This window comes from Aquarana catesbeiana, linkage group LG07 (assembly GCF_042186555.1).
Source record: "Aquarana catesbeiana isolate 2022-GZ linkage group LG07, ASM4218655v1, whole genome shotgun sequence".
Lineage (NCBI taxonomy): Eukaryota > Metazoa > Chordata > Amphibia > Anura > Ranidae > Aquarana > Aquarana catesbeiana.
In genome coordinates, this window is record NC_133330.1 from 301,835,637 (window position 1) to 301,859,835 (window position 24,199).

The window sequence follows — 24,199 nt, forward strand, 5'->3', positions numbered from 1 at the left end:
AGGAAAACTTTCCTCCCATATACCGCTCTATCAGAGCCTTGCTTACATCTTGGAAAAAACACCACATCTCCCTGTTGGGTCGGATCGCGTCGATTAAGATGACAATCCTTCCGAAATTACTCTACCTTTTCCAAACACTACCCATCCCTGTCCCCCGCAATCACCTGAGTAAACTGCAATCTGACCTTTTTAAATTCACCTGGAACTACAAAAGACATAGAATCCCTCAATCGGTAATGATGGCGGCGCGCTCAGATGGAGGTCTCGCATTCCCCAACCTCATTAAATATTACCAAGCCACCCAACTACGTGCCATAGCCTCATGGTTCACTCAAAGGTCCTATAATAGGTGGACAGAGATTGAAAAAATATGGTTAGCCCCAACCCACCCAAATAGCCTATTATGGAACGCGAGGGCGGAGGTCCCCCCTGAGCGCTTACTGGGAACCATGTCCCATCTTCGTCAATTGTGGAACAAACTATCCCACATACATGAGTTGTCCTCAGAAAAATCGGTCCTAACGTCCTTTATCTGCAACCCCAAAATCCCAGACAGTCTCACTCACCGGATGTCCCATTCATGGTCGTCACGGAACCTTTTCCACTACGGACACATAGTAGACCCTAGAACCCGCAGGCTACTGCCCTACTCTGATCTTCAGACCAAATATGACCTTCCGCATCAAGCCTTCTACAGTTACCAGCAAATACGCCACTATGCCCTGTCCATATCGTCTGATCTACAGTTCTCCCTTCCAACGCCTTTTGAAAACCTAATCCTGGGGGGCACGGCCCAGAAGGGCCTAATTTCTGACATTTACAAAATAATAAATGCCCACCCAATAGAAACTAAAGGTAAACATGCTTACATGATCAAATGGGAAAAAGCCCTCGGTGAGGAACTTCCCATGGAGCAATGGCAGACGATATGGACCCAGGCGGCAAAAAGTTCCCTTTGTACCCTATACAAGGAAAACACTTATAAAATCCTCCTGTACTGGTACATGACCCCGGATACCCTCCACGCCATATACCCCTCCAGCTCCGATCGCTGCTGGCGCTGTCAAAAAGAAAGAGGAACACTCCTCCATATATACTGGAGCTGCCCATTGAGAACTCCTTACTGGGCTGCGGTCCACCAGTTGTTGACCGGTCTTTTAGAAGTACAGATCCCCATGATCCCCAAGTCCTTTCTTCTAGGAGTCTTGCAACTAAAGATCCCTACACCATACAAAAAATTAATGCGCCACATTCTTACGGCGGCACACTGTCCAATTGCCCTACAATGGAAAAAAACTTCTCCCCCCACTACTGAAGCCCTATACGCCAGGATTAAAGATGTGGAGTTGATGGAGAAGATGACGGCCAGAATACAGGATAGGCTGGAGGCGCATAATAAAGTTTGGGAGCTGTGGCATCTTCGAGAGGATCCACCATGAACAAGTAAACAAGTTACTATAACAACCGCCTCCCCCCCCTCCTTCTCTTCCTTCATTCTCTTCTCCCTCTTCTTTCTTTCTCTATGCCTTGAATGTATTAACGACCTGTACAGTTTTGAACAGTGTTTTGGGGAAGGATGTAGGGAACTGTTATATACATGTCTCTTATTCCATGCTCCCCTTCTTTCCTTTTTCCTTCCCTTTTTTATTTTGTCGTTCTCTACATATTATGTACTCCTGTAATACAAATATTACAATAAAATGTTATTTGAAAAAAAAAAAAAAAAAAAGTTAACAGAAAGAAACGCTTGAAATATGTCACTGTGTGCAACACATCTATATAAAAATATACGAGTTTCACTTTTTGCATTGAATTACTATATACATATACACACACACATATATATATATATATATATATATATATATATATATATATATATATATATATATATATATATATATATATATATATATATATATATATATATATATATATATATATATATATATATATATATATATATATATATATACACACATACACACACACAATTTTATTTTTTAAGGTATGCCGTGTGAATGGAATATAAACCTATTTTCTCAAATTTAAAAATTTGATGGCAAAAGTAGAAAGGCACTTTAATCCTTTAGTATATCAACCCACATTTGCCTGACTTTTGCACAATGAATATCTGCAGTACCAAAATGTCATGAGGAAACCCAAGATCGTATGTACACAAACCAGAAAACCTGGCTGCCCCTAGTTGCTCTGAAGATTCTCTATGTAATTCTCAGGTAAGACTGTACACCTACCTCATTATCACAATCAAAGAAGAGGACAAATGACACGTCTGCCTTTCCGTTCATGGTTCTGTCCCAGCCCATCAGGTTATCCTCGTTCCTGGGGAAACCGTCAATGAGGAACTTGTTCTTGTGAGCATTGGCTGCCATGGTTTGTTCCATTGCCTATAAGGCAAACCAGAAGACTGTCTAAGTATTTATCATTCTATATAACCAAGACACATTTATGAGAAAAAAAAATCTTCCATCATCTAAAAGCAAGCATTTCTGAATGTTTGCATATTAGTTACATCATTTGGTTTTGAACAAGTGAAACAAGCAAACAAATTGTAAAGCAGTCAGTGCTCCCCATTATCCCTTCACCTTGAGGTAGACTCAGCAGGTTTCCACTCCAGTTTCTTCTACTAGTTGATCACATTGTCAGTGAATGGCCGTTGTATGATCACTTTCAGTCTGGTGATCATTTTATGTTTAGGTTGCTTTCACACTGCTCGTTTAAAAAAAAGCGGTAAATAAAAAAAAAAAAAAAAAAAGAACAAGCACATACGCATTTGTGCCGTGTTCTACCGCGTTTTTGCTGCATTTCCGGTGCATTTTGCACCTGTGAATAAAGGACATGTGACTTCAAAACTGCATCAATTTTAATGTGTTTTCATTTATTTCAATGGGGAGATGCATTTTTTTTTTACCGCACCAAAAATACAGCATGCAGGACTTTTAAAAATGCAACTGACCAGTGTGAAGAACTATATAGAATTTAATGGTCATGTGTTTTTTCTGAAAACTGATCATTGTGAAAGCAGCCTTATCTGAAACAGCCACGCTATGGGTTTGTAAGCATCAAAAGTCATCTTTAGCCTTGTATTGTATAGGATATGTATCAATTTGACTGAGTGGCATCAATATGACTGAGTGGCACTGGTGGACAAACATCAAAGGGTGTGGAAGTAATGCTGTGCTAAAGTTGTGATTTGTATTATTTCATGCCAGTTACCTTTACTCTGATAATAAGGCAGGACACCCACAGTATTTGTTTTTTTTCTGGACTCATTTGCTGTGCTTTTCACATTTTTAAGTAAGTTATTTCTTCTACGTGTTTTGTTTCCAAGGTTCTCCACCACCCATAAAAAGCACAAGGATAAAACACATACAAGTATGTATATAGAGACTCTGAAAAAATGAAATTGGTAGTGGGTTTGATTAATATATAGGAATGCAATTACAGATTTGACTCCACAATAAAAATGCAACACGTTGAAAGGATACTTTCCACACCGACATATTGCTTTAGACCGAGCTGCTCTCAGAGAGGCAAACAGACTTGCGCTACATACTACAGATAGGCGCATCAGAGCTCTCGATTGGGGTGAGGCGAGGGAAGAGTATTGATAAATTTGTGACTACAAAACTGCAGAAGTGAGGGTAGGTACGTATCATCTTAGCAGGTTTAATTATTTAAAAAAAAAAAAAAAAGAAAAAACACAAAGTTGTGAAATATATACTCGTTCGTTTTGAAATATATACTTTGTTAGCCTAAATGTCTTCTATCCTTAAGGGGTGTTCCGGTCGTTTTTTTTTTTTCCTTTTTAAAGTCAGCAGCTACAAACACTGTAGCTGCTGACTTTTAATAAGAACACTTACCTGTCCAGTGTGCCCGCGATGTCGGCCCACCCGAGGCCGATCCTTCCACTGGATCGGCTGCCGGCGCCGCCATCCTAACTAAGGGAAAAAGGCAGTGGAGCCTTGCGGTTTCACTGCCTGTTTCCTTCCTTGTGAATGGCCCCTTTGTTTCCTGGGACACACACATATCCCAGCAGACAATGGGGCCGCTCGCCAAAGAGGAGTAATTGAAGAAACAGCGCCGCGGAATAGGAAGACGCAGATTAGGAAGACTGCCTAGCAACAGGGGTTTCTGGTGAGTAAAAAAAATTTTTTTTTTTTTTTTTATATATTTAAGAATGTTAATGTATTTATTTTTTAGGGTGGCCCTCCACTTTAATGCATTCTCTGCATTAAGGTGAAAAAACAACTCCCCACTAAGCCCCTACTTCTGTCAAACTCCTGTAAGGAGGGGAAGGGGGCATGGCTTACCAGGACTGTGTCTCTGTCTATGGATGGACACAGCCCGGCTTGGAAGCAAGCGTGCATCGGTGCTCCCTTAGACCCAGGCTGAGGATGCACCCGGGAGGAAGAGGATTGGACATCACTGGAAGGGGAATACCAAAGAGGTGGTTAGAGATCACTCTGAAATATCGTTGCACAAAGTGGTGTTTGTATGTGTGCAGGAAAGGGGCCACCAGAGAAGTGGCCTGGGAGACAAGAGGGTGACAACCCGATAAGGTTTGGGAACCACTGGTCTATTTCTGTCATTGTGTACGTCAAACCAAACTTACATTTTTTATTTTTTGGCTAGCATGGTTAAGGGCTAGAGGTCGACCGATATGGGTTTTTCTCTGGCCGATGCTGATATTTAGAAATCTTGGTGGCCGATATGTGATGCCGATTTTTTAGGGCCGATATGTTAGGCCGATTTTTTTTTTTCCCCCTTCATCTCATAAAATCTAACAGTTAGACCCCTTTCACACTGAGGGGGGGGGTTTCAGGCGCTTTTGGGCTAAAAATAGCGCCTGTAAAACGGCTCCCCTGCAGTCTCAGTGTGAAAGCCCGACTGCTTTCACACTGAGGCGATGCGCTGGCAGGATGTTAAAAAAAAAGTCCTGCAAGCAACATCTTTGGAGCGGTGTATACCACCACTCCTGGCCATTGAAATGAATGCGCACCGCTGCCGAAGCGCCTGCAAAGCGTTTCGGCAGTGGCGCTTCAGGCGTGCATTTAACCCCTTCCTCGGCTGCTAGCTGGGTTATAAGCGCCCCGCTAGCAGCCGAATAGCGCCGCTAAAATGACGGTAAAGTGCCGCTAAAACTAGCAGCGTTTTACCGTCAACGCATGCCCGCTCCAGTGTGAAGGCAACCTTAAGTGATACAGAAATTTTTTTACATTTAAACATTTATTAAACAAAACAAAACCTCCAATCAGTTCACTTGTATGTAGAATTTAGAAAGAAAAAAAAAAAACTATATCTTAAATATTAAATATACAAAAACAGGTAATCAAAACATTTGGACGAAAAAAAATGGGCTAACTTTACTGCTTAGTTTTTTTTTTTAATTTATTAATGTATTTTTTTTTAAAAAATTGCGTTTGAAAGACCGCTGCGCAAATACCGTGTGACATAAAATATTGCAACAACCGCTATTTTATTCCCTAGGGTCTCTGCTAAAAAAAATATATATAATGTTTGGGGCTTCTAAGTGATTTTCTAGCAGAAAATACAGGATTTTTACTTGTAAGCAACAAATGTCAGAAAAGATTTAGTCTTTAAATGGTTAAACTTAGAGCTTCTACACACAGAATTTAGTTCATTCATAAGTGTAAACATTGTATCCTTCAGGTTCTTTTTATCAGATTTGGCTGCCCAGAGGAGGGGAGAAGTCACTTCACAGAAGAGTTCAGGCAACTTGCACTGACTTCTATTATACAGAAGTCATTTTCAAGTCGCGCTGAAGTTATATCGGCCTTTTTTATCAGCACAATCGGCCGATGCCGATTAAGTAAAAACCACCAAATATCGGCCGGCCTCTATTAAGGGCTCAAACATCTGTTGGGTTTTTTACTGCTATCTGGGGCTCAGAGAGAAATCTTTTCTCTTCCTTTCCTGCTGACAAACATTTTACCAGACAGGAAGGAAGGGAGGAGAACACACATACACACACCGGGTAAAATAAGTATTGAACAAGTCACCATTTTTCTAGGTAAATATATTTATAAAGGTGCTATTGACATGAAATTTTCACCACGACGGCAATCCATACATACAAAGAAACCCAAAAAAATAAAGTTCAGAAATAAAGTTATGTATAATAAAATGGAATGGCACGCTAACTGAAATTTACTAAATACTTAGTACAAAATCCTTTGTTGGTAATGACAGCTTCATGACGCCTCTGTATGAAGAAACTAGTCACATGCATTGCTCAGGTGTGATTTTGGCCCATTCTTCCACACAGTCTTCTAATCTTAAAGGCTCTTTGGGCCTCTTCTATGAACTCTGATCTTTAGTTCTTTCCATAGATTTTCTATTGGATTCAAGTCAGGTGATTGGCTGGGCCATTTTAGCAGCTTTATTTTCTCTCTTTGAAACCAATTGAAAGTTTCCTTGGCTTTGTGTTTGGGATCATTGTCTTGCTCAAATGTCCACCCTCGTTTCATCTTAATCATCCTGGTAGATCTTTGTACATTTTTCCATTCATCTTCAAGCAAAAAGCAAAAGAATTGTCAAAGGATCTGCGGGAAAAGGTAGCTGAACTGTATAAAACAGGAAAAGGATATAAAAAGATATCAAAGGAATAGAGAATGCCAATCAGCAGTGTTCAAACGCTAATCAAGAAGTGGAAAATGAGGGGTTCTGTTGAAACCAAACCACGGTCAGGTAGACCAACTAAAATTTCAGCCATAACTGCCAGGAAAATTGTTCGGGATGCAAAGAAAAACCCACAAATAACTTCAGGTGAAATACAGGATTCTCTGAAAACATGTGGTGTGGCTGTTTCAAGATGCACAATAAGGAGGCACTTGAATAAAGATGGGCTGCATGGTCGAGTCGCCAGAAGAAACCAGTTACTACACAAATGCCACAAAGTATCCCGCTTACAATACGCCAAACAGCACCGAGACAAACCTCAAACCTTCTGGCACAAAGTCACTTGGAGTGATGAGACCAAAAATTAGCTTTTTGTCCACAACCATAAACACTACATTTGGAGGATCAACAAGGCCTATGATGAAAGGTACGGAGGTGGATCGCTGATGTTTTGTGGATGTGTGAGCTACAAAGGCACAGGCAATTTGGTCAAGATTGTTGGCAAGATGAATGCAGTATGTTATTAAATACTATTTGCACTCATCAGCCAGGAGCTGCGCATGGGACGTACTTGGACATTCCAACATGACAATGATCCAAAACACAAGGCCAAGTCAACCAGTCATTGGCTACAGCAGAATAAAGTGAGGGTTCTGGAGTGGCCATCTCAGTCTCCTGACCTCAATATCAATGAGCCACTCTGGGGAGATCTCAAACGTGCAGTTCATGCAAGATAGACCAATAATTTACAGGTACTGGAGGCTTTTTGCCAAGAGGAATGGGCAGCTTTACCATCTGAGAAGAAAAAGAGCCTCATCCACAAATACCACAAAAGACTTCAAGCCGTCATTGATGATAAAAGGGGGCAATACACGGTATGAAGAACTGGGGTATGTAAACTTTAAATGGGGTCATTCAGGAAGTTTCTGTTGCCATTATGATTTAAAAAAAAAAAAGAGTAAACACAGTTAATTGATAATAAATGGCTTCAGCCAAACACGAACCATGAGCGAAAGAAAAGTTTTTGTGTTATTCATATTCTCTAAAAAAAAAGGCCAAGAAATCATAAATTCTGCCAGGGTATGTAAACTTATGAGCACAACTGTAGACAAAATTTTTGGCTCGACATACACTTATTCCTGTGCATGAACTGCTCTGACAAAAATCAAAGACTATGGTTATTTGTATACTGTGCTAGCAAGGAGAATATGACAGAAAATATGAGGCAGTACAATACAGTAATAGGTTATGGAAGGTTTTACTGAAAGGCTGAATGTAGGAAAAGCATGCTCAGCTGCTATAAAAAGCACTGTGGAAACAGGATGTAAATGAGCTGGGAATGGTCTGCAATGAGCCTTTTATCTTAGCTTATGGTGGATGTAGGCATGAGCAAACCAGACTTCTCGAACAACAAAAAATGCAATTCCCAGCATACCTTGATGGAACCAGAGATATACACAGCTGAAGCTATAAAGCAAATCTCAGCCTTTGGCCTCATTCACACAGCACAGCAGTTTCCTACCCAGGATATTGCTGGAAGATGCTGCATTTAAATGAGATAGATAGATAGATAGATAGATAGATAGATAGATAGATAGATAGATAGATAGATAGATAGATAGATAGATAGATAGATAGATAGATAGATAGATAGATAGATAGATAGATAGATAGATAGATAGATAGATAGATATTGCCTGGACACTTAAGATTGTCCATGGCAAGCAAAAAGTGTCCCTTTACATCAAAAGTGGTTTTAAACCAGCTAGAAAACAGCGATAGTAAATTAGAACACTTGCAGAATTGAGCAATAGTGATTTGTGGGGAAATTCATTTATATTATTTTTTATAATTATTTATAATTTATGAATGTGTTTCAAACGTTATCATACCCGGGATGTCTACTAGTACATTGCAGTACATTGTTTTTCACAGAAATTTGGAGTTTTATATTGTAGGCCCGTAATGCTTAGTAATAACACACTTAAATCTGTCCAAACAAGAGTCTAGTAGACATCCCGGGTATGCTAATTCTGATACTCTTCTAGCAGAAGAGATGGCTACCAGAAAAATTAGTTTCCTTGTCAGCAAGACCAAAGGAATCTGACGTATTGGTTCAAAAGCCTGTTTCTGTAACACCGACAGAACCAAGTTCAAGTCCCAGGGGTTTAGGGGCGCTTTAACCGGAGGATTAAGACGCATCACCCCCTGCATAAAGTTTCGGACCAAAGAATGCGAAGCAAGTGGCCATTGAAACAATACTGGTAAGGCCGAGACCTGGCCCTTGATGGTACTCAAGGCCAGCTTCATCTCTAATCCTAATTGTAGAAAATCAAGAATTCTACCCATCACATATTTTCTGGGATGTCAACCCCTGGATTCACACCAGGATACATAAGCTTTCCAGACTCTATGATAAATCATTCTGGAAGCTGGCTTCCTTGCATTGATCAAGGTAGATATGACAGGACCTGAAAGCACACGACTCTTCAGAACGTGGGTCCCAATAGCCAAACCGTCAAATTTAGCGCTTGTAAGGCAGGATGGAACACTGGACCTTGAGATAACAGGTCTGGGCGTACCCACCGTCATCCTTACTATTTCTGCAAACCAAGTCCTTCTGGGCCAAGCGGGGGCCACCAGAAGTACCGACTTCCTTTCCTGCCTGATCCTGCGAAGGAGTCGTGGCAGTAGCAGAATAGGCGGGAATGCATAAATCAGTGAGAACCGATGCCACGGAATCACCAACGCATCCGTCCCACATGCAAGAGGATCCCTCGTCCTTGCCACAAATCTGTCTATCTTTTTGTTGAATCGGGATGCAAAGAGATCTACATCTGGGACCCCCCCATCTTTGGCATATGGCCCAAAAGACGTTGGGATGCAGAGACCATTCCCCTGGGAGTAACTGCTGGCGACTTAGATAGTCGGCCTGCCAGTTCTCTATCCCTGGAATGAAAACTGCCGATATGCATGGCACATGCATCTCTGCCCAGACTAAGACCTGGTTCACCTCCTTTTGAGCCGCTCGGCTCCGGGTGCCTCCCTGATGATTGACATAAGCCACTGCTGTGGCATTGTCCGACTGGATCCTGACCGGGCAACCCTGTAGCCTGATAGTCCAGGCTTTTAGGGCAAGGTATACCGCCCGGATCTCCAGAATGTTGATTTGTAAGGTCCTCTCGGTCTTGGACCATAGCCCCTAAATCGCAGACTGTTCCAGAACTGCTCCCCAACCTGACAGACTGGCATCTGTTGTTACCACCGTCCAGGTAACCGGTAGAAAGGATTTCCCCTTCTGCAGGTTTTCGGGTATGAGCCACCAATTGAGGCTCTGACGCACTGCATGCGACAGGTGCATCGGAAAGTCTAATGCCTGAACCTTCTTGTTCCAGGCCGACAGAATACTTTGTTGCAGTAGTCTTGAATGGAACTGAGCATAGGGAACTGCTTCGAATGAAGACGCCATCTTCCCCAGCAGCCTCATACAAAGGCGGACAGAAGGACCCTTCTTGGTCCTGACTGTCAGAATCAGCTCCCTTAAAAGCAGTGATCTTTGCCTGAGGAAGAAATATTTTCTCCTGGCTTGTATCTATGATCAGACCCACTCCAGTCTTCTTACTGGTTTTAGGAAAGATTTTTCTAGGTTGAGGATCCAACCTAGATGTTCCAGATACTTGACCGTGGTCCTCAAGTTCCCGTTTAAGGAAGCTACTGACCGGTCTATCAAGAGCAGGTTGTCTAGGTATGCTATGACAGTTATACCCTGAGCCCTTAATCTGGCCAGAGGAGGGGCCAAGACCTTTGTGAACACTCGAGGTGCAGTGGCTATCCCGAAAGGCAGAGCCACGAACTGGAAATGGCGCCCTCCTATCTCGAAGCATAGAAACTTCTGATGAGCAGGAAAAATGGGCACATGTAGGTATGCATCTCTGATGTCTACTGATGCCAAAAATTCTCCTCCCTGCAGGATGGAAACTACTGTCCGAATTGATTCCATGCGGAAGGACTGTATCCTTAGGAATCGATTCAGATCTCTTAAATCCAGAATGGGTCTGACATCCCCATTTGGTTTTTGGACAGTAAAAAGGTTGGAATAGAAGCCCAATCCTTGATCCTTTGTGGGAACCACCATAATGCCCTTTTGCGACAAGTCGCTCTAACGCTAGAAGGAGCGACTGCTTCTTCTCTGGGAACACTTGATCTGAGGAAACGAGGATAGGGAAATTCTTGGAACTCCAGCCTGTACCCTAAGGTTACCGTGGAGATTACCCATCTGTCCTGGAAGTCCTCCTGCCAGAGCTTTGAGAACTGCAGCAGTCTTCCCCCCACTGGAGCGAGCGGGGGCGCCCCTTCATGAAGAGGCCTTAGTGTCTTGTCTAGAAGACTTCTTCCCCCAGGATTTCTTTTGTCCCTGGGGTTGACTCTTGTTTCTTGCCCCAGACGGAGGAGGCCGTCGTGACTGCCTGGAGGCTGATGCCCCTGGCACTGGGGAAAGAGTCAGTTTGAAAGAGGGACGCTTACTCTTCTTCTTAACCGGTAAGAGAGTGCTTTTCCCACAAGAGATTCTCTTGATATAGTTATCCAAGTCTTCTCCAAACAACCTTGCACCACGAAAAGGAAACCCAGCCAAGAGCCTGTTACATGGTGCTTCGGCTGACCAATTTTTCAACCATAAGATTCTACGCATATGCACCAACCCAAGTGAAAGGCGAGAGGTTTGCATGACAGAATCTCTGATAGCGTCAACAACATAACATAAGGCCGCTGGAAGGTTAGCAAACCCCTGGCCTGTTGTTCAGGTAATACTTTGATGACCTGCTTAACATGGTCTCTTAAGTATTGACAGACTCCAATCGCTGCTATTGCAGGTTGGGCCACTGATCCTGCTAAGGAAAAGACATCCTTTAATAAGGATTCCATCTTTTTGTCTACAGGATCCCTGAGCATCTGAGCGTTGTCTACAGGACAAGTCAGACTACTATTTACAGAGGAAATGGCCGCATCAATGGCCGGCATTCCCCACATCTTAGTAAATTTTTCCTCCATAGGATAAAGTGTTGAAAACTTTTTCGGCGGAAGAAAATCGCTTATCTGGGTGATCCTACTCAGAATAAAGGAGCTTTTCAAGTAACTTATGAACAGGAAAAGCATGTGCTGTTTGAGAGGGTTTCAGCGACCCCAAAGAAGAGGAGGATTCCTTAACAGATTCAGGTAGGGCAACTTAAATGTGGAGCGGACCAAACCAGTAAGGATCTGTACTAAGACTTTCTCCTCTTGGGAAGCCGAAGAGGGTCCCTCTGCACCCGATTCCCCCGAAGAGGAATTATCCGTCCCATCCTGATCCTCTGAAAGGGATTTGTCTCCTTTATCCCAGAGCTTCTCTGCCTGAGGGTCTTGGGAAACAGAGGAAGGCCTAGTACGTTTTCTTCCACTGAGTGAAGCTGTAATCACGGCCATTAATCTTTCCTCTAATCCAGTAATGGTTGAGGAAAAAACCTCCTGTGTAATGTATACAGGGGCTGAAGTGCCGGAAGCAGGTACAGCCCCTGACCCCAACGGCTCTCCCTGGCCAGCCGTCCCTGGCCCCTCGGGGGGGGGGGGGGGGGGGGGGATGTAGCAGACAGGGGGTCCTCAGAACCTGAACAAGATCCCCTAGCGTCTCTGGTTCTAGGGGTACTTGAACCTCTTCTACCCATAGTGCAAAGCAACAAGGTGTGAGGTATCTAAAATGAACACTGACTGCTGAGCGATGTAGACTGGCAAAAGCCTTGCTACCAAATGCCCAGTCCGGTGTTACCAGCCTAGGAGAATGCCTGTGTCCCACCAAGGCTCAGAGCACCTGTAAAGTGTGCTTTAAATAGCCATGCATTCTGGCACTGTGGGCGTCTGAGCACGCTGACGCTGTGCTGACGCCCCCCCCTCCCCCCCTCGTTTTCGAAACATGAGCGCTTCCCGCGCGAGCTGACCCTTCCTGGACAAGCATGGAGGAAGGCTGGGGGTGGAGGAAGAAGGAGGAGGCCAGCAGTGATGAGGCCTGCATTGCAATGGCGGTCTGGCAGCGGCACCGGTGACAGTGCGGTGTAAAACCGCCTTACAGCACACCTGTAGCCTCCCCCTAGCCTGGGGGGAAAATCCCATATGAGAAAACCTCCCATCCATCCTACCTGGAGCTAGTCGGAAGAGCCTGTGCAGCGCCGAACGCTGAGACAGAAATCAGCATGAGAAGGTATGTGCTCTTGGCAGCCCCCGGTGGTCACAATAGGCATAGCATGCATTTACCCTAAAGGAGAAAACCCACTAGAATTCAAAAATTCTGTGGAATCTCCTCTTACCTTATCCAGCCGCAGGATTCTGTATACACAGACCCAATCTTCACCTCTCAAGGTGGGCTCCGTTTGAAAAAAAAACGTCAGAGACTGGGGCCCCCTACGAATAGGGGGATCCACAGTTCTGGCCCTGTAAAGCACCCAGCCAGAAATTAGGAGGTTTAAAGCCATTTTCTGATCTGCGGGGTCCAGTTCTCTAAAAAGAGAAGTGTTACAGGTAAAACCTTGTTTCTTCGGACACGAGGCCCGGGTACCATCCAATTCAGCCATGAAAGGACACTTTGAATGGATCCGGTTCTCCTGGCTTGCCCCAGTATAGGATATCAGGATATTCCCTTTGGAGCTTCAGCACAGGACATCTTTACACGTCCAACACCTAAGACACTGGCGTAAAAACTGAGGTATCCCTGGAAGGGGAGGGATTATATAGGGGGTTGAACTTCCTGCTTAGGGTGTGACCAGTGTCCAATACCTAAAAGTACCTACATAACCCATCAGTTATTACTGTGGCTCTGTGTCCCGTGATGTCCGAGAAAGAAATCCGATATAATCATACCACTAGGGAAACTACAGCTCCATTCACACTTGTATGATTCCAAAGTTCCCCAACTTTGACGCAACTTTGGATAAGTGCAACTTGGATGTAACTTCTTGTCCCTCTGCAAAGCTGTACCTACTGTTGCAAGTAAAACATTGAGGTCCAACTTTCATGTAACTTGAGAGCCATAGACTTCAATGTTAACCCTCAAAAGTTGCATGAAAGTTGTACCTGAATGTTTTACATGCAACTTTTAAGGGTTAAGCCTAGCACACATGGGCTGAATGTCGGGCGGCATTGGCTGGTTTAATAGAAACTGGCCAACATTCGGCCCATGTGTATGGGGTCATGACTTAAAAAAGGACTCCTGACCGGCTACCAGTCAGTGTTGCCAGAGTGTTCTGGCGGGGTTGGGGAGCCCATTCCCCTGTCAGAACACAATAGCACAGCAGGGGAGATCGCTGTAGTAACATCAGATTGTTAGTACAGTGGCTCCAACCTGAGCTGACAGATTTTTTTTCTTTCAACCTGCTGGGCTGAAAAAAAAAAAAAAATAGTAGTGTGTACAAGGCTTTAACATTGAAGATTATGGCCCTCAAGTTGCATGAAAGTCAGACCAAAGTAGTGAAGGACTTTAAGTCACATATATATTAGTGGTTATCATACATACATACATACATACATACAGTGCTGCACTGCGAGGATGCCGAGGGCCATAAACAACCCAGAGCACCTGAGAGCCAGCTGCTAGGAGAGCAAGGGATAATGTAAGTAAAAGTAGTTTTTACTGGTACCCTAGAAAAAAAAATGAGCGTTTAATGCTTGCAGTAAGAGCGCTCCACGTCAAGAGTATTTCTTTTCTCCTGGAGTTCAGCTTTGATTTTTCCTGCGAGTTTAGCAATTTGCCTTAAATTTCACTTTCACATCTCTCTTCTACATCAGACCTTGCTATTAAATACTAGTCCTGTACACTTGGCATTAGACCTGCATTAAGTTGCGGAGCATTCTACTTACCCTTTTTAGGAGGCTGATTGTAATCTCAACCGGAACAATTTTCCCATCTCTTATGTAGGACTCAATAAGCTCTCCATATTCAGAACCTGGTCTCTTCCTCTCATCCCGAAGCAGATCCCCAGCTGACAGGTGGGTATAACCATATTTCTGAAGGAGGGGGAAAAAAAAAAAAAAAAAGACACAAAAAGGGAAGAAAATATCAAATTAGTGTATTTAAAACGTAAAGCACAGTAACAATTTAAAATTTTAAAGGAGATCTAAAGTCATTGTAAAGTCTTTGCTTGTATGCTACCCTATTACCCCTCCAAATGCTAGGCAAGTGCTAAAGGGGTTGTAAACCCTTGTTTAAAAAAAAAAAAAAAATACATGCCTATACTTTTGTTTTGCACAGAGCAGCCCCCATTGTCAGTCTAGGCTACTCCTCCTCATCGGTTGCCCCCACGGAAAGCTGCTTTCCCTGGGGGAACTGGTGCATGCTTGTTCCCGAGTCCTGCTGCTGCGTTGACACAGACAGTGGGACCCCCCCGTGTCCAGCTATACTGTATATATGCACTGCACTTCCCTCATGTGGATGGGGCTTTTTAATGCTTCATTGTCTCATGAATTAGGATGTACAATGAGAGAACACTGGGCAAGAACCTATGATTAGCTCCCCCCATCCTGTATACACCCACTGACTACACAGGAACAGTATCCCTCCCAGGAAGTGATGTCACTAGCTTTCAGTAACAACACTCACTGGTTGATTTTAAAGCAGGAGTCCGGCGACCAATCTTTTTTTTTTTTTTAGGTCATTGAGACACTTTGCTAATCCCAAAATAATACTCAGTTTGGGTGTAATATTTCCGCCTCTGTCTGTTTTCGCACTGAAGAATAACTTAAAAAATGTGATGCTGGCTGTTTCCATCTTGCTTGTGGGCATGTGAAGCCCACAAACATTGATTTCCTGGATGCGGTGAATGCTGTTCATTCACAGCTTGTTCACACGCTTAAGCATTGTTTCCGCACTGAATCGTGGGAAGCCTGACACTAAGCTCCCAGGAGACAGTGCGGCACCGGGGAAAGGCAATAAACACGCCTACTCCCATGGGAGAAGAGACAGGAAGTGCCACAATAAAGTACAATATAAAGGTAATTACAGCAATGAAAAAATTTTTCGTGTGGCATTTGAACATCTATGCAATTAACTGAAGGGGGCAAGATTAAGTAAAAAATTTTAGTGGAACTCCGCTTTAAGCTCGGAAGGAAGTAGATTTGAAGTCATGTTACGGCACTGGATTCTGCAAAATAAAAGGTAGAAAAACTGGGATTTTTTTCATTTTGAGACATAAGGCTGAACTTAATTCACACTAATGATTGCAGGGGAGAATTTAAGTGTTAGGGTGGACTTCCACTTTAAAGCCACTTTGAATACAAGATTTTTTATTTTTGCCAATAGATGCAATTTAACTATCACTGATGGATTTACAAAGATCACAGTGTATGCCGTGGAGGAGTCAAATTATCTAACACAGTGACAATCCAGCCCAATATTTTTAAAATGTGGGGATCCCGGTGGAGTTCAACAGAGAATGAATAGCAAAACCTGCTCTCTGTAATAAATCATCTCCCAAGTCTTCTGATGTCAATGACTGACTTACTGGAAATGATGGGGAATAAAATGGAAACACAAAAGGGTTGATTTACTAGAGCTGGAGAGAACAAAATCTGGTGCAGCTGTGCATGGTAGCCAATCAGCTTCTAACTTCAGCTTTAGGCCCCCTTTCATATGATCGGCTCGCTCAAGTCAGGCAGATCCGAGCAGGTCACCCATTGACTTGTATGGGCAGGCGGATGTCAGTGAAGATATGTCCGCTGACACCCGCCTGTCATCCGATAAGATCCCCTCAAAACAGACGGATGGTGATACATTCGCCATCCGTCCAGCGGAATGAATGAAAACGGACAGGCGGATCCTTTTTCATCTGATCTCCCATAGAGGAGAGCGGAGCTCTGACAGGTCCGTTCCTGCACAGTGAGCAGAGACAGACCTGTCATCCACCGGCTCAGCGGGGATCAACGGAGCGATCCCCCCCTGAGCTGGCGGAGTGTGCTGAGCGGATCTGCCCCGTGTGAAAGGGGCCTTAATTAAATTATGATTAATTTATTTGACAATAAACATGGAAGCGGTTTGGTTTCTATGCAGAGCTGCACCAGATTTTGCACTCTCCAGTTTTAGTAAATCAACCGTAAACTGTCCACAACTAAAATTAAGTTTTGGCCGGAACTGACTTTACCTAAGGCAAGCACAAAAAACTAATTTTTCTAGGTTTCGATCAGTGTCACTCGCTGAAGCAGAAAAACACAAATAACTTTACAGGCTTTGTGGAACTTTAATAAAAATAAAATAAAATAAAAAAAAAAAAACAATGGTGAAAAAGCAGGATTTTTAATGCAGAAGAGACATACTATGGGGTGGATTTACTAAAACTGGAGTGTGCAAAATCCGGTGCAGCTCTGAATAGAAAACAATCAACTTCCAGGTTTTTTCATCAAAGTTTAATTGAACAAGCTGAAGTTAGAAGTTAATTAATAGGGTGGGCAACTACATGGCAAAAGAGGTTTTAAGTAGAAAAATGTAAAATAATGCATTTGGGTGGCAAAAATATGAATGCAATCTATACACTGGGGGGAGAACCTCTGGGGGAATCTAGGATGGAAAAGGACCTGGGGGTCCTAGTAGATGATAGGCTCAGCAACAGCATGCAATGCCAAGCTGCTGCTAACAAAGCAAACAGAATATTGGCATGCATTAAAAAGGGGATTAACTCCAGAGATAAAACGATAATTCTCCCACTCTACAAAACTCTGGTCCGGCCATACCTAGAGTATGCTGTCCAGTTCTGGGCACCAGTCCTCAGGAAGGATGTGCTGGAACTGGAGAGAGAGTCCAGAGAAGGGCAACAAAGCTAATAAAGGGTCTGGAGGATCTTAGTTATGAGGAAAGGTTGCGAGCACTGAACTTATTCTCTCTGGAGAAGAGACGCTTGAGATGGGATATGATTTCAATATACAAAATACCGTACTGGTGACCCCACAATAGGGTTAAAACTTTTTCGGGGAAGGGAGTTTAATAAGACACGTGGCCACTCATTAAAATTGAAAGAAAAGAGGTTTAACCTTAAACTACGTAGAGGGTTATTTACTGTAAGAGTGGCAAGGATGTGGAATTCCCTTCCACAGGCGGTGGTTTCAGCGGGGGGCATCGATAGTTTCAAAAAACTATTAGATAAGCACCTGAACGATCGCAACATACAGGGATATACAATGTAATACTGACACATAATCACACACATAGGTTGGACTTGATGGACTTGTCTTTTTTCAACCTCACCTACTATGTAACATTAGCTCATATTCACTTTAAGGTCATCAGAGGACAAGGGGGCGCTCTTCACGTCTAGAGGAAAATAAATGTAATCTCCAAATACAGAAAGGTTACTTCACAGTAAGAGCTGTGAAAATGTGGAATAGACTCCCCCCAGAGGTGGTTCTGTCCAGCTCAGTAGATTGCTTTAAAAGAGGCCTGCATTCTTTCCTAAATGTTGGAATATGACTAGATATTAACATCTATAGGTAAAGTTGATCCATGGAAATCCGATTGCCTCTCCGAGGGTTAGCAAGGAATTTTTTCCCCTGCTGGAGCAAACTCAATCATGCTTTGCTGGGGTTTTTTGCCATCAACTGTGGGTATAGGATTGTGTATATAGGATTGTATGATTTTTTATTTTTTCCCTTTTATTGAACTAGATGGCCTTGTGTTTTTTTTTTTCCAACCTATGAATTGGCTCCCATGCACAGCTGCACCAGATCTTGCACTCTCCAGTTTTGGTAAATCAACCCCATCGTCTCTTTTGCACTAAAGGCCCGTTTACACGATTCGAAAATCGTACAAAAAAATGCACCTTTCGAAGCGATCATAAGTACGGAGCTTTCAAGAGACGATCACGACAGTTCATCCGATGTTATCCGATTGGACAAACACGAAAATTGTTCTCGTATGATAACAGATCTTCCAATTTCCGTTTAATCGGTACAGATGTCGTCCCCAAATACATTACAAATACACATGACATCACGTCCAATTTTTTATTCTGTCATATGAGAATTTTAGTAAACTCTTCATGTTCCAAATGCGACTACATTGCAAAAAAAAAAAAAAAAACAGACGATCTGTCGTCCGATTTTTGGATCGTGTGTACAGGGATTAACATTCCTTATCTGCTTGCCCGCTGCTGTACAATGAGCTCAGTGTGCAATTTGGCATCTGCCAAGATGAATGAATTTCTACGCATGCGTAGGAACGACATCATCTTGGCCTGGCCAATAAAAAAGGCTGAAGATTGGGAACCCAGAAGATGACTATCTGAAGATGTCAGCGCCCAGTGAGGAAGCTCCAGGGCCCTGTATAAGTATAGTTCTGTTTTAATAAGACTAGTCTGAATAAAACGTGTTTTGCAGAAAGCAACTATCTTCATCTAGCATTAGTTTACAACACGCCATCAAACCTTCTATGTAGAAAGCATGGCTTTAAGGCTGGAAATGCCTAGAATTTCTTATATGCAACAGTAAAGCAACTGGCTGGATCCAACCAATGACAGGCTGTGTTACAGCATGCAATATGCAGGCAAACAAAGAAAAACAAAAATCTATTCATAATTAGTTCTCGTCAACTACAGTAGAAGAAAACACAATGCAGCTGGGAAAGTCTACTTCCATTATATAGGACAATATAGGAAATCACTCAGCCACAAACACAGGCCATAGATTATGCACTTTTCTTTCCTGCAACCATGGGTTGCAAGGAGGAAATTACTTGATTTCCCCATCAACACTGACTGTCGATGGGGGAATTCCTCCCACTGAGCTATTGTGTTCTGCCGGCTGTGTTGGGGTGGGGGGAGCATCCCGGCCAGGAGAACACAGTGGTTACTGCTAGTGGCTACAGCTGCTGGCAATAATCGCGTGCTGGTTGTACCCAAGTCGATCAATGGATCGATTTGGGTACAATCAGCTTGCCCATAGATGGATCAAATCTTAGCCGGTCCCTGCTGAACCGGCTGAGTTTCAATCCATCTATGGCCGGCTTTAGTCATACAGTACAAACATCTGATAAATTACAAGGAGGTATATGCTGCCTCCTACAAGAAAGGCATTTAGATTGTTGCTTCAAAGCCAGCTGAGCAAAACCACAACTGGAAAGCAAAACAGAGTCATGCAAACTTCTATAAGCTACACATTCTGCAATATTGTGCATTGCCAGCTACTTATTGTGGACTCTAAGGAAACATCTACACAAATATATCACCCTAAAATCCTTTGGGATTACACACAGAAGCTAGTGCAGCTGTACATAGAAACCAATCAGCTTCTAGGTTTTATTTTCAAAGCTTAACTGAACAATCTTAAGTTAGAAGCTGATTGGTTACCATGCACAGCTGCACCAGATTCTGTGTGCACCAGTTTTAGTAAATCTCCCCCACTGTATTGCAGCCTGAGCAGTCCCTGTGTGCACTTTGTACAGAGCTTTCTGCCATTGATGTCCCGATAGAAACAAGATTTTCTTGCCAACTTAGATATGGACAAAAGCCAGTGACCACAAGTACGAAGGGGTCACTACTGACCTCTGATAGAAAGGACCGTGAGGTGCAATGTCCAATACAGACATTAATACTCATGTCACATTATAAACATAGGAGTTCTAAACTGCAAAAATAGGGAGGGAGATGCTGCCACCCCCCTCAGATACTGACGTGTTTCTAATGACAGAAAAGCCGATCCCCACTGCTGAATGACAGGTTCATATTTCTTTGTGGACACACCCTGTGCACTTAGACCAAAGAAGAACGTGGCTTGTGTACTTTGCAAGCAGTAATTATCACTCATGCTGATGGGGGACTTAAAGCTGTGTTCCACCCAAAAAAAAAAAAAAAAAAATTAAAAGCCAGCAGCTACACATACTGTAGCTGCTGGCTTTTAACAATAGGACACTTACCTGTCCTGGAGTCCCGTCATGTCGCACCGCAGCTGATGTTTCCATCAGCTGTCGGGTGCTGCTGTCGCCATTGCGGGTAAGGGAACCCGGCAGTATAGCCTAATGACTTTGCGCTGGGAACCCTACTGCGCATGCATGAGGCCCCGCTCCTCTCTAATACTGGCCCAGCGACAGGGAGAGGAAGAGGGAGCCCCGTGGGTCATATCACGGGCCGCAGCCCGGACCCCCCCCCCCCCCGAAAGGTGCCAATTGTGGCACCGGAGGGGGAGAGGAGACAAATGAATGGAAGTTCCACTTTTTTGGGTGTATACACTGTTCCAAAAGGGCCCCCTGCCCATTGAAATAAATGGGTAGCGCTGCTTAATCGCCTGCAAAGCTTTTAATCCTTTATTCGGCCACTAGCAGGGCTTAAAAGCCCCCCGCTAGCGGCCAAAAAGCAACTCTAAAATATCGGCCGCGCTGTGAAAGGGCTCTTACCCTTCCAGGGACCCGACACAAAACGCATGTCAATGTACATAAAATATGTATGTTGAAAGTACATCACAAAAATGCATTTGATTTGTTGCGATAAGCTATATGCAGTATAATGTGAATGGATAGTACCGATCGCACCTTAGGTCTGTGCTGTATGTAACAATTGATACTTTTGTTACCTTTAATAAAAGGCAATAGACTTTAAAATCATAAAGTTACATGAACTGGAAAGCTACAGAATCTCTGAATGGTGCCTGTCCATTTCTAGGACAATCTGAATTGTGGTCAGAGAGAAGTCTGTGCCATGGAGATTCCAGCATCTGAAGTTACAAAAATAAACAGCTTCAGAAGCTCCTTGTGTTTTGGGATCAGCTGATGATGGTCACGGCTGTCAAGTGGTTTGCATCTGCACAGAGCAGTGCTGCATCCAGATACTTCCCATTCTATGTAACCAGATACAAAGAATCAGAGAAGCCCCGGGGCTGCTACAATGTTGCTGGTAAAACAGCCTTATACCCGATGGCTGCCAGCTCACAGGCTATTTCCTTCATGGGTGTGAGCTGTCCTCCTGTATGACCAGTTCCCACACATATACAAACAGAAAATACACAAGGCTCAACCGCACACTTGAAAATTATTTGCTGAGATTCGGTGCTCAGGCTGGGGGATCCCCGCTCCCCTGTTCCAACATCCAAAGCAGAAATTTAGCCGGTAACTAAATAGCTCCTTAGTATTATCCTTTGTTTGGCTACATCATATACACAGGATCAATGCTATTCACACACATAGATGATAATCATTTTATTAGAGAGACTTTATACGGAGCTGACAATTTACATTCTCATCAGTTCCTGCCCTCAAGGACAATCTAAGGGCCCCTACCCCACACTCATATCAGGGCCAATACAGAAAAAAACGCCATCTAACCGATAAGATGACTCCGGGACCCACGGCGTATGCGGCGGGCGCACACGCCCACAATCTTAAAGGGGATGTACAGGTATGCCCATTTGCACAGCTGTGCCATTGTGCCGGCGTAGATCGTCGTACACAGGTCGGTAAGTGGTTAACCGCTTGCAGACCGCCCCACGCACCTATACTGCGGAAGGGCAGCCGCTCTGTGCCAGATCACGTACCTACCGTGTTTCCCTGAAAATAAGCTCGGGTCTTATATTAATTTCGTCAGTAAAAGACACAGTAGGGCTTATTTTTGGGATAGGTCTTACCATGTAATGTGCTGTCTTCTCCCCCTCTCTCTCTTTGCCTGAATGGAATCCCCAGTGTGAACCGAGTTAAAATGCTTGTAAAATCCTATAATCTACTCTATTATATTAGAATATAATGTACAATGTGTGCGTTTCTGTAATATAATTGTGCCAAATACCTTCATTATAGCGCCGCTCTGCACTTCTGTGACCCGCCGGAGCTCTCTTCCCCGCATTTATATTACAGAAACACACACATTGTACATTATATACTACTGTAATAGAGTGGATTATAGGATTTTACAAGCATTTTAAACTAGGGCTTATTTTCAGGATAGGGCTTATATTCCAGCCCTGCTGGAAAATAACGCTAGGTCTTATTTTCGGGGAAACATGGTAGTATGTGATCTGACACTTCCGAGTCTGTGGCATCGCCGCCGGCGACCCACTCTGATTGGACACAGCGGGAGCCAATCAATGGGTCCGGCGGATGCGATCATTCAGTAAACAAGGCCGACCACCGTTGTGAGAGGGGAATGTGCTGATCCTGTGTTTCTGCTAAGCAGGAACACGGATCTTTATCTTCCCCGAGTCAAAGCACCTCCCCCACAGTTAGCAAGCACTCCCTAAGCATACATTTAACCCTTTGATTGCCACCTGTTAACCCCTTCCCAGCCAGTGTCATCAGTACAGTGACAGTACATATTTTGTTTAGCACTGATCACTATATTAGCGTCCCTGGTTCCCAAAAACTGTATGTGTCAGATTTGTCCACCGCAATATCTCCACTAGAAGTCACTGATCGCCACCATTACTAGTAAAAAAAAATAAAATAAAATCTATCCCATAGTATAACTTTTTCGCAAACCAATCCATATACGCTTATTGGGATTTTTCTTTAAATAAAAACAGCAGAGGTGATAAAATACCACCAAATGAAAGCTCTATTTGTGGGAAAAAAAGTACATTTTATTTGTGTACAGCGTCGTACGACTGTCAGCTAAAGTAATGCAGTGCCGCATCACAAAAAATGGCCTGGTCATGAAGGGGGGTAAACCTTTCCGGAGCTAAAGTGATTAAAGAGCATTAGAGCCCTGCCATATACTCCCCTCCCCAGCACACGGCGTCTCCTCTCTGTGACGCTTTCACTGTTTCAGGGACAAAAATTCAAAAAATTGACACTTCTGGTAGTGTCAAATGGCTGTGTCCTGTCCCCCGCCACATGCAATGGTTCTTTCCTCCATCTCTCAAGTCCTATAGAGGGGTCGGGGTCAGAGGAAGGAACCATGGAGGTGTGTGGGGGGTGGTGACAAAAGGAAGATATGGGAGCCCAGAGGGGAGAATAGGGGGTCTTCTATCACAGAGGAGTTTATATGAGTACACACCCGAGTCACCCGGAGGCTGCCCCTCCATGCCATGGCACAGGCAGCGATGCCCGCCCTCAGAGAGGTCGCCCCTTTCCATTGGCGGTCACTCACCTCCACTATCTTCTCACACTGGGTCCCCTTCCCGGCGCCGGGCCCGCCAAGTACGAACACCACGAGCGGCTTCATGACAGCAATGAGCAGAGAGCGGGCAGACAGCGGGGAGAGGCGGGGCAGGGCGCCCAGGGCACGGAACACCATACACAGCAAAGGGGGAGGGGAAAAGCCGGTGTTCAGCCTGCTGAGGTGTCACACACGGGAAGTGACGTACCCAGTCCGCCTTGGCCCGCCTCCTCCACCATCAATATGCCAGCTCTGATTAGCTCACACTCTAGTCAGTCACGGGTGGCTTGGACGCCATCATTGCTGTGGGCAAATGCCCATACTGTGATTGTAGTTTGTTCTGGCGGTGACAGCGTGTCAGGGTTAGCCATTGCGTCTGTGTTTAGAAACTCTCCCTGGTTTTATGTAATAATTACACATTTTTTAGGCCACGTGCATACAGAGTATTTGCCTAG

At 43.8% G+C, this 24,199-nt stretch overlaps 1 protein-coding gene across 1 annotated transcript in view; it reads right to left on the reverse strand.

Moving 5' to 3' along the window:
* The window catches only part of CMPK1 (cytidine/uridine monophosphate kinase 1), a 58,336-nt gene extending 34,396 nt beyond the window's left edge, over positions 1 to 23,940 (reverse strand). Inside the window, exons 1-3 of the mRNA XM_073593584.1 lie at positions 23,736 to 23,940; positions 14,545 to 14,691; positions 2,256 to 2,408 (exon numbers count right to left, since the gene is read on the reverse strand). Coding sequence (XP_073449685.1) covers positions 2,256 to 2,408; positions 14,545 to 14,691; positions 23,736 to 23,882 — 447 coding nt within the window. The 5' untranslated portion in view covers positions 23,883 to 23,940. The remainder of the gene's footprint in view (positions 1 to 2,255; positions 2,409 to 14,544; positions 14,692 to 23,735) is intronic.
* Between the last annotated feature and the right edge of the window lie 259 nt (positions 23,941 to 24,199).